Source organism: Rhinatrema bivittatum, unplaced genomic scaffold (assembly GCF_901001135.1).
Source record: "Rhinatrema bivittatum unplaced genomic scaffold, aRhiBiv1.1, whole genome shotgun sequence".
In the NCBI taxonomy this organism is placed as follows: domain Eukaryota; kingdom Metazoa; phylum Chordata; class Amphibia; order Gymnophiona; family Rhinatrematidae; genus Rhinatrema; species Rhinatrema bivittatum.
In genome coordinates this window covers 91,045-104,846 of record NW_021820801.1, presented here as the reverse complement: position 1 = coordinate 104,846, position 13,802 = coordinate 91,045, and the positions used below count along the sequence as shown (strand labels likewise).

Here is a 13,802-nt window from a genome sequence, read left to right as displayed (position 1 = left end):
GCATAAGGGTATTCTGGCCACTCTTGCTGCTCTTGGTCAGCAGAGCCCTGTAGACTGAATGTACCATGTGTGCAACTTATCCTAGCCTGGAGGAAGCTAACCTGGATCTCTAGCTTGGCAACAGACAGAATGGGTAACAAACCAGAGCTCAGGGTTTGTACAAGATCTTGGATTGTCTTTCTCTCATGACTAAAGCTGTCAGATAAATAATGTTCAGCTAGAAGCTTCAGTAGAGTCACCCTGTGACTTGGAGAATATTTTAAGTAACAGAGAAAAAAGCAGTGAAAGATTTTAAACAGGTTTTCAGCTTTCTTTCTTTACTTTGCAGCCAGAAGGAATGAAAGTGTTTAAAAATGTAAAGAGCGTGATCCTGAATCCCAGTAAAAGTGGCACAGGTACAGACTGGTAACTTATCCTGAATCCCAGCATGAACAGCACAGGTAGAGACTAGTAACGTCTCCTGAATCCCAGTGAGGGTAACACAGGTACATACTGGTAACTTTCCCTGAATCCTAGTGAGGGGAACACAGGTACAGACTGGTAACTTCTCCTGAATCCCAGTGAGGGTAACACAGGTACAGATTGGTAACTTCTCCTGAATCCCAGTGAGGGTAACACAGGTACAGACTGGTAACTTCTCCTGCATCCCAGCATGAACAGCACAGGTAGAGGCTAGTAACATCTCCTGAATCTCAGTGAGGGTAACACAGGTACAGACTGGTACCTTCTCCTGCATCCCAGCATGAACAGCACAGGTAGAGGCTAGTAACGTCTCCTGAATCCCAGTGAGAGTAACACAGGTACAGACTGGTAACTTCTCCTGAATCCCAGTGAGGGTAACACAGGTAGAGGCTAGTAACATCTACTGAATCCCAGTAAGAACAACACAGGTACAGGCTGGTATCTTCTCCTGCATCCCAGCATGAACAGCACAGGTAGAGGCTAGTAACATCTCCTGAATCCCAGCGAGGGTAACACAGGTACAGACTGGTAACTTCTCCTGAATCCCAGCGAGGGTAACACAGGTACAGACTGGTAACTTCTCCTGAATCCCAGTGAGAGTAACACAGATACAGACTGGTAACATCTCCTGAATCCCAGTGAGAGTAACACAGGTACAGACTGGTAACATCTCCTGAATCCCAGCGAGGGTAACACAGGTACAGACTGGTAACTTCTCCTGAATCCCAGTGAGGGTAACACAGGTACAGACTGGTAACTTCTCCTGCATCCCAGCATGAACAGCACAGGTAGAGGCTAGTAACATCTCCTGAATCCCAGTGAGGGTAACACAGGTACAGACTGGTAACATCTCCTGAATCCCAGTGAGGGTAAAACAGGTAGAGGCTAGTAACATCTTCTGAATCCCAGTGAGGGTAACACAGGTACAGACTGGTACCTTCTCCTGAATCCCAGTGAGGGTAACACAGGTACAGACTGGTAACGTCTCCTGAATCCCAGTGAGGGTAAAACAGGTACAGACTGGTAACTTCTCCTGAATCCCAGTGAGAATAACACAGGTACAGACTGGTAACGTCTCCTGAATCCCAGTGAGGGTAAAACAGGTAGAGGCTAGTAACATCTTCTGAATCCCAGTGAGGGTAACACAGGTACAGACTGGTATCTTCTCCTGAATCCCAGTGAGAATAACACAGGTACAGACTGGTAACTTATCCTGAATCCCAGCATGAACAGCACAGGTAGAGGCTAGTAACGTCTCCTGAATCCCAGTGAGGGTAACATAGGTACAGACTGGTAACTTATCCTGAATCCCAGCATGAACAGCACAGGTAGAGGCTAGTAACATCTCCTGAATCCCAGTGAGAGTAACACAGGTACAGACTGGTAACATCTCCTGAATCCCAGTGAGAGTAACACAGGTACAGACTGGTAACATCTCCTGAATCCCAGTGAGAGTAACACAGGTACAGACTGGTAACTTCTCCTGAATCCCAGTGAGGGTAACACAGGTACAGACTGGTAACTTCTCCTGAATCCCAGCATGAACAGCACAGGTAGAGGCTAGTAACATCTCCTGAATCCCAGTGAGGGTAACACAGGTACAGACTGGTAACTTCTCCTAAATCCCAGCATGAACAGCACAGGTAGAGGCTAGTAACATCTCCTGAATCCCAGTGAGGGTAACACAGGTACAGACTGGTAACTTCTCCTGAATCCCAGCGAGGGTAACACAGGTACAGACTGGTAACATCTCCTGAATCCCAGTGAGGGTAACACAGGTACAGACTGGTAACTTCTCCTGAATCCCAGTGAGAGTAACACAGGTACAGACTGGTAACATCTCCTGAATCCCAGTGAGAATAACACAGGTACAGACTGGTAACTTCTCCTGAATCCCAGTGAGGGTAACACAGGTACAGACTGGTAACTTCTCCTGAATCCCAGCATGAACAGCACAGGTAGAGGCTAGTAACATCTCCTGAATCCCAGTGAGAGTAACACAGGTACAGACTGGTAACATCTCCTGAATCCCAGTGAGAGTAACACAGGTACAGACTGGTAACATCTCCTGAATCCCAGTGAGAGTAACACAGGTACAGACTGGTAACATCTCCTGAATCCCAGTGAGGGTAACACAGGTACAGACTGGTAACATCTCCTGAATCCCAGCGAGGGTAACACAGGTAGAGGCTAGTAACATCTCCTGAATCCCAGTGAGAGTAACACAGGTACAGACTGGTAACATCTCCTGAATCCCAGTGAGGGTAACACAGGTACAGACTGGTAACGTCTCCTGAATCCCAGTGAGAGTAACACAGGTACAGACTGGTAACATCTCCTGAATCCCAGTGAGAGTAACACAGGTACAGACTGGTAACATCTCCTGAATCCCAGTGAGGGTAACACAGGTACAGACTGGTACCTTCTCCTGAATCCCAGCATGAACAGCACAGGTAGAGGCTAGTAACATCTCCTGAATCCCAGTGAGGGTAACACAGGTACAGACTGGTAACATCTCCTGAATCCCAGTGAGGGTAACACAGGTACAGACTGGTAACATCTCCTGAATCCCAGTGAGGGTAACACAGGTAGAGGCTAGTAACATCTCCTGAATCCCAGTGAGAGTAACACAGGTACAGACTGGTAACATCTCCTGAATCCCAGTGAGGGTAACACAGGTACAGACTGGTAACGTCTCCTGAATCCCAGTGAGAGTAACACAGGTACAGACTGGTAACATCTCCTGAATCCCAGTGAGGGTAACACAGGTACAGACTGGTAACATCTCCTGAATCCCAGTGAGGGTAACACAGGTACAGACTGGTACCTTCTCCTGAATCCCAGCATGAACAGCACAGGTAGAGGCTAGTAACATCTCCTGAATCCCAGTGAGAATAACACAGGTACAGACTGGTAACATCTCCTAAATCCCAGTGAGGGTAACACAGGTACAGACTGGTAACTTCTCCTGAATCCCAGTGAGGGTAACACAGGTACAGACTGTTAATTTCTTCTGAATCCCAGCATGAACAGCACAGGTAGAGGCTAGTAACATCTCCTGAATCCCAGTGAGGGTAACACAGGTACAGACTGGTATCTTCTCCTGAATCCCAGCATGAACAGCACAGGTAGAGGCTAGTAACATCTCCTGAATCCCAGTGAGGGTAACACAGGTACAGACTGGTAACTTCTCCTGAATCCCAGCATGAACAGCACAGGTAGAGGCTAGTAACATCTCCTGAATCCCAGTGAGGGTAACACAGGTACAGACTGGTAACTTCTCCTGAATCCCAGCGAGGGTAACACAGGTAGAGGCTAGTAACATCTACTGAATCCCAGTAAGAACAACACAGGTACAGGCTGGTATCTTCTCCTGAATCCCAATAAGAATAGCCCAGGTACAGACTGGAAACCTGTCCCGCATGCCAGTAAAAGTGTCACAGGACAAACCCTATTGAATATATATCTCTTTATTGTTTACTACATCATCCACAATATTTTTATCAAGACTTTTCATGATTCCTCTTTCTTCTTTCTGTCTTAACAGCTGGAGTGCAGACAGTAAAAATAGAAAGCTTACCAAAGAGTGATGTAGTGCCGAACACCGAACCTGAGACATTCATAAGTGTGAAAGGTAAGACTCTGGCCTACCTAATGATATTAGCTTTAGAAATCAGGAGCCTAATGAATACAAGACTGTGTGTATAAATCCTGCGTGTGTCGGCAGATAAAAATATTATGCTTTTCATTTATAAGTGCCTTGGAAGTTTCCAGTGTGAGCAGAACTAAACACTCCCCTTGCTTTGAGAATGTAATATTGTTGATATTGTCCTTTGATAATTCAGAAGAGGTGAGCAGAGAAGACTTAGAATATCAATACATTATCCTAAATCGTAACAGTTTTACTGTGCTTGCTTTGAGAATGGAATATTGTTGATATTGTCCTTTGATAATTCAGAAGAGGTGAGCAGAGAAGACTTAGAATATCAATACATTATCCTAAATCGTAACAGTTTTACTGTGTTTGCTTTGAGAATGTAATATTGTTGATATTGTCCTTTGATAATTCAGAAGAGGTGAGCAGAGAAGACTTAGAATATCAATACTTTATCCTAAATCGTAACAGTTTTACTGTGTTTGCTTTGAGAATGTAATATTGTTGATATTGTACTTTGATAATTCAGAAGAGGTGAGCAGAGAAGACTTTAGAATATCAATACATTATCCTAAATCGTAACAGTTTTACTGTGTTTGTTTTGAGAATGTAATATTGTTGATATTGTCCTTTGATAATTCAGACGAGGTGAGCAGAGAAGACTTAGAATATCAATACATTATCCTAAATCGTAACAGTTTTACTGTGTTTGCTTTGAGAATGTAATATTGTTGATATTGTACCTTGATAATTCAGAAGAGGTGAGCAGAGAAGACTTTAGAATATCAATACATTATCCTAAATCGTAACAGTTTTACTGTGTTTGCTTTGAGAATGTAATAGTGTTGATATTGTCCTTTGATAATTCAGACGAGGTGAGCAGAGAAGACTTAGAATATCAATACATTATCCTAAATCGTAACAGTTTTACTGTGTTTGCTTTGAGAATGTAATATTGTTGATATTGTACCTTGATAATTCAGACGAGGTGAGCAGAGAAGACTTAGAATATCAATACATTATCCTAAATCGTAACAGTTTTACTGTGTTTGCTTTGAGAATGTAATATTGTTGATATTGTCCTTTGATAATTCAGAAGAGGTGAGCAGAGAAGACTTAGAATATCAATACATTATCCTAAATCGTAACAGTTTTACTGTGTTTGCTTTGAGAATGTAATATTGTTGATATTGTCCTTTGATAATTCAGACGAGGTGAGCAGAGAAGACTTTAGAATATCAATACATTATCCTAAATCGTAACAGTTTTACTGTGTTTGCTTTGAGAATGTAATATTGTTGATATTGTACCTTGATAATTCACCTTGGCAGGTGACATTGTAGGAGACACTGTTGAGAACTCCATCGACGGGGCTAACCTGAAGCACCTCATTCAAGTTCCCTCCGGCTGTGGGGAGCAGAACATGATCTCCATGACCCCGGCGGTCATAGCCACCCATTACCTGGACAACACGGGACAGTGGGAAAAGCTTGGCGTGAATCGCAGAGCTGAGGCCATCAAGTTTATTCAGCAGGGTAATGCTCTCTGCAAAGCAAGCTGCTTCCTTTTCCAATGCGTCTGGCAGATGGGCACTGCTGGGTTATTCTCCGTTTGGATGTACTGTATCAACAGCAGTTTACTTTTCAACATCTGAGTGAGTGTGGCTAGGAACCGCAATCATTGACAGTCTTATTGTGCACTTTTTTTTTTTAAGGTTACACGCAGCAGCTGGTTTATCGGAAAGCTGATAATTCCTATGCAGCCTTTAACAATAGACCGTCAAGCACATGGTAAGTTAGCATCAGTCATTAATTAATAATTCCTTATTTCATGAAATGCTCTGCTGCTGTTTAGTCTTCAGAGACACTGACTCACATACTAATCTATATATATATATATATATATATATATATATATATATATAGAGAGAGAGAGAGAGAGAGAGAGAGAGAGAGATCAGTCACACTGTCATGTCTGTCTGGGGCCAGTCGGTGCTGCCTGGAAAAGTGGAAGGTGCACTGTGCAAAGACAAATATGCTGTGTCTGCAAATCACTGTCACAAACACACACAGGCATGCACATGCAGGTAGGCAAATAACACACAGGCAAATGCACATATACACAGGTTGTTATTGACCAGAGAACCCAAGTAATGCTGGGTGATGTTCACTAATATGCTGTGTCTGCAAATCACTGTCTCTCACACTCCCGCACACTAGCTGGAAGCACACAAAACCTCATAAAAGCGTGCACAGGCTTGTACATACAGGCTATGCACACACACACACGTTGTTATACAGCAGACTACTTGAGCAATGCTGGGCACTTTTTGCTGGTACAAATTGCACCTGAAACTGACTTTGTAAGCAGAACATTCTGCAGGACCAAGAGACTGCTCAGAGAGGAAAGAACCTGCCCTGGTATTTTAGAAATGTAACTTGTTTGCTTTAACCTTACAGGTTGACAGCATATGTAGTGAAAATCTTTGGTATGGCAAACAAATTAATAGAGATTGATCCTGAGGTTCTGTGTGGGGCTGTGAAGTGGCTGCTTCTGGAGAAACAGAAACCAGATGGGATTTTCCAGGAAGATGCCCCCGTGATTCATGGCGAGATGGTGGTAGGCGTGAATTTACTTTTTCTGAATTAAGCGATTGTGTTCTCTCATGATTTGCCCCTTCTGCTTTCACCTGATGGGGATGTTTGTTACCTTCAGTGGCAGAAGGGGGATCTCCCAGCTCTTCACATCAGTAATAAACAGATTCGTAAATCCCAACCCCGCTACAGCAGTAGGGATAGGATGAGGATTGGGTTCAGCTTTGGGATGTTGGGTTGTTTGGGCTTGCAAGACATCCTGAGATAATGCTAAGTTTATCTGAAGGACGCTGACCTGAGCCGTGTCGTTCTGTCTCACCCGTGGCATCACAATCGTGGACACACAGGGGTCGGTATTCAAAACTGGCCAGTTAGACCCTATCCGGCTCGGCTACGATGCACATTCAGTGCCACAGCCATGTCGGTGAATACACACGTATAACTGATTGCTTAAGCCGAATAAGTTAAACCAGCTTAAGTTTAAACCTCCTCTCTGGCATATCGAGCTTAGCCGTACAATTTATGTGGTTAAGTCTGACTATCAGGAGTTAGCCTCATAAATTGTACAGCTGACTCACTGCACCCCGATCCGCCCACTACATGCTTACTGTTTATTTAACTAACTTTTTCGCCATGCAAGGGACTTGTGCAGCTATATGGCGACTGCCGAACGTGCTCGCGTACTCAGTCACACATGTCCCGCTCAGCTGGCAAAATAGCACTGAATGCGCTTCGAACGTTGACCTCGCAACAGGCAGACTCACTGGGGTCCCCGAGGAAGGGTTTTAATGACTCCGTTTTTCTTTGACAGGGAGGAACTCAGGGGTCTGAGCCCGAAGTTTCTTTGACAGCCTTTGTCCTGATTGCTATGGCAGAAGCCAAAGAAGCATGCAGCCAGTATGTTAATGTAAGTTCATGTGCCTGTGCAGACCTGAACATTAACACTTTGTAGCTTTCTCCTCTAATCAGACTGATTAAGAGAAGCAGCTTCATCTTAGTTTCGAAATAAACTGCATTGCAATTAATTAGCAGCAGCTGCCTGATTGCTCACATCAGTTAGAAGAACTCTTTCATAGTTCCACATCGACATTAAAACATTCTGTAAATGTCGTCTGTAATCCAGCTTCCGTTCTCATTAAAACATTCTGTAAATGTCGTGTATATTCCAGCTTCTGTTCTCACTAAAACATTCTGTAAATGTCATGTATAATCCAGCTTCCGTTCTCACTAAAACATTCTGTAAATGTCGTGTATAATCCAGCTTCCGTTCTCACTAAAACATTCTGTAAATGTCGTGTATAATCCAGCTTCCGTTCTCACTAAAACATTCTGTAAATGTCGTGTGTAATCCATCTTCCGTTCTCACTAAAACATTCTGTAAATGTCGTGTGTAATCCATCTTCCGTTCTCACTAAAACATTCTGTAAATGTCGTGTATAATCCATCTTCCGTTCTCACTAAAACATTCTGTAAATGTCGTGTATAATCCAGCTTCCGTTATCAGTAAAACATTCTGTAAATGTCGTGTATAATCCAGATTCCGTTATCAGTAAAACATTCTGTAAATGTCGTGTGTAATCCAGCTTCCGTTCTCACTAAATCATTCTGTAAATGTCGTGTATAATCCAGCTTCTGTTCTCACTAAAACATTCTGTAAATGTGTATAATCCAGCTTCCGTTATCAGTAAAACATTCTGTAAATGTCGTGTATATTCCAGCTTCCGTTCTCACTAAAACATTCTGTAAATGTCGTGTGTAATCCAGCTTCCGTTCTCACTAAAACATTCTGTAAATGTCGTGTGTAATCCAGCTTCCGTTCTCACTAAAACATTCTGTAAATGTCGTGTGTAATCCAGCTTCCGTTCTCACTAAAACATTCTTTAAATGTCGTGTATATTCCAGCTTCCGTTCTCACTAAAACATTCTGTAAATGTCGTGTATAATCCAGCTTCCGTTCTCACTAAAACATTCTGTAAATGTCGTGTATAATCCAGCTTCCGTTCTCACTAAAACATTCTGTAAATGTCGTGTGTAATCCATCTTCCGTTCTCACTAAAACATTCTGTAAATGTCGTGTATAATCCAGCTTCCGTTCCCACTAAAACATTCTGTAAATGTCGTGTATAATCCAGCTTCCGTTCTCACTAAATCATTCTGTAAATGTCGTGTATAATCCAGCTTCCGTTCTCACTAAAACATTCTTTAAATGTCGTGTATATTCCAGCTTCCGTTCTCACTAAAACATTCTGTAAATGTCGTGTATAATCCAGCTTCCGTTCTCACTAAAACATTCTGTAAATGTCGTGTATATTCCAGCTTCCGTTCTCACTAAAACATTCTGTAAATGTCGTGCGTAATCCAGCTTCCGTTCTCACTAAAACATTCTGTAAATGTCGTGCGTAATCCAGCTTCCGTTCTCACTAAAACATTCTGTAAATGTCGTGTGTAATCCAGCTTCCGTTCTCACTAAAACATTCTGTAAATGTCGTGTATAATCCAGCTTCCGTTCTCACTAAAACATTCTGTAAATGTCGTGTATATTCCAGCTTCCGTTCTCACTAAAACATTCTGTAAATGTCGTGCGTAATCCAGCTTCCGTTCTCACTAAAACATTCTGTAAATGTCGTGCGTAATCCAGCTTCCGTTCTCACTAAAACATTCTGTAAATGTCGTGTGTAATCCAGCTTCCGTTCTCACTAAAACATTCTGTAAATGTCGTGTATAATCCAGCTTCCGTTCTCACTAAAACATTCTGTAAATGTCGTGTGTAATCCATCTTCCGTTCTCACTAAAACATTCTGTAAATGTCGTGTATAATCCAGCTTCCGTTCCCACTAAAACATTCTGTAAATGTCGTGTATAATCCAGCTTCCGTTATCAGTAAAACATTCTGTAAATGTCGTGTATAATCCAGATTCCGTTCTCACTAAATCATTCTGTAAATGTCGTGTATAATCCAGCTTCCGTTCTCACTAAAACATTCTGTAAATGTCGTGTATATTCCAGCTTCCGTTCTCACTAAAACATTCTGTAAATGTCGTGTGTAATCCAGCTTCCGTTCTCACTAAAACATTCTGTAAATGTCGTGCGTAATCCAGCTTCCGTTCTCACTAAAACATTCTGTAAATGTCGTGCATAATCCAGCTTCCGTTCTCACTAAAACATTCTGTAAATGTCGTGTATAATCCAGCTTCCGTTCTCACTAAAACATTCTGTAAATGTCGTGTATAATCCAGCTTCCGTTCTCACTAAAACATTCTGTAAATGTCGTGTATAATCCAGCTTCCGTTCTCATTAAAACATTCTGTAAATGTCGTGTATAATCCAGCTTCCGTTCTCACTAAAACATTCTGTAAATGTCGTGTATAATGCAGCTTCCGTTCTCACTAAAGTAAATCTGTAAATGTCGTGTATAATCCAGCTTCCGTTCTCACTAAAGGAAATCTGTAAATGCCGTGTATAATCCAGCTTCCGTTCTCACTAAAACATTCTGTAAATGTCGTGTATAATCCAGCTTCCGTTCTCACTAAAACATTCTGTAAATGTCGTGTATAATCCAGCTTCCGTTATCAGTAAAACAGTCTGTAAATGTCGTGTATAATCCAGCTTCCGTTCTCACTAAAACATTCTGTAAATGTCGTGTATAATCCAGCTTCCGTTCTCACTAAAACATTCTGTAAATGTCGTGTATAATCCGGCTTCCGTTCTCACTAAAACATTCTGTAAATGTCGTGTATAATCCGGCTTCCGTTCTCACTAAAACATTCTGTAAATGTCGTGTATAATCCGGCTTCCGTTCTCACTAAAACATTCTGTAAATGTCGTGTATAATCCGGCTTCCGTTCTCACTAAAACATTCTGTAAATGTCGTGTATAATCCGGCTTCCGTTCTCACTAAAACATTCTGTAAATGTCGTGTATAATCCGGCTTCCGTTCTCACTAAAACATTCTGTAAATGTCGTGTATAATCCGGCTTCCGTTCTCACTAAAACATTCTGTAAATGTCGTGTATAATCCGGCTTCCGTTCTCACTAAAGGAAATCTGTAAATGCCGTGTATAATCCGGCTTCCGTTCTCACTAAAGTAAATCTGTAAATGTCGTGTGCAATCCAGCTTCCGTTCTCACTAAAGTAAATCTGTAAATGTCGTGTGTAATCCAGCTTCCATTCTCACTAAAACATTCTGTAAATGTCGTGTATAATCCAGCTTCCGTTCTCACTAAAACATTCTGTAAATGTCGTGTATAATCCAGCTTCCGTTCTCACTAAAGGAAATCTGTAAATGCCGTGTATAATCCAGCTTCCCTTCTCACTAAAGGAAATCTGTAAATGTCGTGTGCAATCCAGATTCCTGATTTATTTAAAAAGTGTTTTGTGCCTTCTGCCTTGAGAGAGGTTTGCTCACGACCCCACCACTATGCTGTGTATTTCTTACAATTAATTAAACACATTTCTTTTTATGCATGCTAATCGACCCGTTAGTTTGTTAATGGGGCTTCTGTGATTAAAATGCCTTTCAGAATTTGGAGAGCAGTATCAGTACAGCTGGAGATTACCTGCAGAACAGGCTAAGCAGCCTGAGCAAACCCTACGCGGTTGCTATATCGTCCTATGCCTTGTCCCTTTTGGGAAGGAATATCGGAAATACAAATCTGATGGCTCACTGCACAGGTAGGTCAGACTGACCTGGCTTTCTTCTCTGAAAGATGGGACCTACATGGGCTTCGAGAAAACTACATTTTTCTGTTCGTTCAATGAAAGGAATCGTTATCTTGGTGCCCAGAACTCAGTCTGCGTCTGACAAGAATAAGGAGGGATGTCTTGGAGGCGCTGCCTCTGTGGCTGTTTTGTGCTGCCTCTGGTCAGGAAAGGTTTGACTGCAGATGGGGAGAGGGTGTTCAGTTACTAGGCTGCTCTTTAGATAAGGTTTGCGGTTTGCACTTTGTAAGAAGGAGCAGTTCTGCGGCACAACCCTCCTCATCTTCCCCAAACTTTGAGAGCTGCATTTCAAATTAACTGTTAACGTCAGGGTGAAAGGTCAGCTTCCTTTACATTAAGGGTTGCGCTGAGTGTAGGAAGGGGGACCTGATATATACTGTTCACTGCTTTGCGCTCCTGAGGAGAGGAGGTTTAAAATTAAACTGTTAGCGTGACGGAGACTTGGCTGCAGTGGTCATTTCTACAATCTCTCGGTAGCGCTGAGCTTGCTAGAAAGGTTGCGCTGATTAGTTATTCAGATACCGCACGCTGGTAAAACAAAATAAATCAGTCGGAGCGGCGTACAGCCTGACTTGAAAACTTCAGACGTGCAAAGAGCGGGGAGCTGGATACGAGGTACTTAAAGAGAGAGCAGCGAGCAGGCTGGCGTGGATTCTCTCCGCTGTACTCATGCTCATCCGGAGACCCTCCTTCACTATCTCCTTTCTGCCCCCAGGAGGAACTCGCTGGCAGGACCCTTCCTCCAGCCTCTACACCATTGAAGCCACCTCCTACGCCCTGCTGGCCATCTTAACGCAGAAGAGGTTTGACTTGGCAGCTCCCGTGGTCCAGTGGCTGACGGAGCAGAGGTACTACGGAGGCGGCTACGGATCCACGCAGGTAAGGACGGTGGCATACGCCTGAAATCTCGCTCAGTCCAAGAGGGGAAGGCTGCCTTCTGGGCATCCCTGAGGAAAGGGGAGCAGGAGACAGCGTGTTAGCGTGCCAAACATAAAATACGTTACAAGGCAAGCAGCAAAGGCGTTAGGTAGTGATTCTATCTTTATTAGGCTAATGAGTGTTTAAAGTGAACTGATGGGCTCCACTCCACCCTGGTGGAGCCACGATGTGTGACACCCCTCCCGGCCACAGACTGCCAGAATGATGGTTGGGTGGGAGAGCAGGAGGAAGAGGCTGAAAACTCCCAGGGTACCTGTGAATGAAGGCTCATGGTGCTAGAGACTGGAACAGGTCACAAAAGAAGGTGTAACTCTCAGGGAACGATCCCGTCCTCATGCAGTGCCCCAACCTTCATTGACCTAATACGGTGTCATTAAATCTGCCCGCTTCACGATACAGCACCTAAATGTTGAGTTAACGAGAGATCCACGGCCTGGTTCTCATCTTCTCTCTGCACAGATTGTAGAGTTTGGGCATAAGCATTATTTCTATCAATTACTGCTTCTTTCACCACCTCCTTCATGAGAGTGGAGCAGCAGCCTCTGCCATACCTGACATCGCATGCAAACAGACCCGAGCTCCTTGCATGACCCCAAGCACCAGCTAAACCCTTCCCACCTGACATCGCATGCAAACAGACCCGAGCTGCTTGCATGACCCCAAGCACCAGCTAAACCCTTCCCACCTGACATCGCATGCAAACAGACCCGAGCTTCTTGCATGACCCCAAGCACCAGCTAAACCCTTCCCACCTGACATCGCATGCAAACAGACCCGAGATCCTTGCATGACCCCAAGCACCAACTAAACCCTTCCCACCTGACATCGCATGCAAACAGACCCGATCTCCTTGCATGACCCCAAGCACCAGCTAAACCCTTCCCACCTGACATCGCATGCAAACAGACCCGAGCTCCTTGCATGACCCCAAGCACCAGCTAAACCCTTCCCACCTGACATCGCATGCAAACAGACCCGATCTCCATGCATGACCCCAAGCACCAGCTAAACCCTTCCCACCTGACATCGCATGCAAACAGACCCGAGCTCCTTGCATGACCCCAAGCACCAGCTAAACCCTTCCCACCGGTCATCGCATGCAAACAGACCTGATCTCCTTGCATGACCCCAAGCACCAGCTAAACCCTTCCCACCTGACATCGCATGCAAACAGACCCGATCTCCTTGCATGACCCAAGCACCAGCTAAACCCTTCCCACCTGACATCGCATGCAAACAGACCCGATCTCCTTGCATGACCCCAAGCACCAGCTAAACCCTTCCCACCTGACATCGCATGCAAACAGACCCGATCTCCATGCATGACCCCAAGCACCAGCTAAACCATTCCCACCAGTCATCGCATGCAAACAGAACCGATCTCCATGCATGACCCCAAGCACCAGCTAAACCCTTCCCACCTGACATCGCAT

At 43.9% G+C, this 13,802-nt stretch overlaps 1 protein-coding gene across 1 annotated transcript in view; it reads left to right on the top strand.

The window, feature by feature from the left end:
* The window catches only part of LOC115082146 (complement C3-like), a gene marked incomplete at its 5' end in the record, with an annotated part of 68,872 nt that overhangs the window by 43,909 nt on the left and 11,161 nt on the right, over positions 1-13,802 (top strand). Inside the window, 8 exon segments of the mRNA XM_029586405.1 lie at positions 329-395; positions 4,010-4,096; positions 5,449-5,652; positions 5,832-5,907; positions 6,577-6,736; positions 7,523-7,618; positions 11,232-11,382; positions 12,146-12,309. Coding sequence (XP_029442265.1) covers positions 329-395; positions 4,010-4,096; positions 5,449-5,652; positions 5,832-5,907; positions 6,577-6,736; positions 7,523-7,618; positions 11,232-11,382; positions 12,146-12,309 — 1,005 coding nt within the window.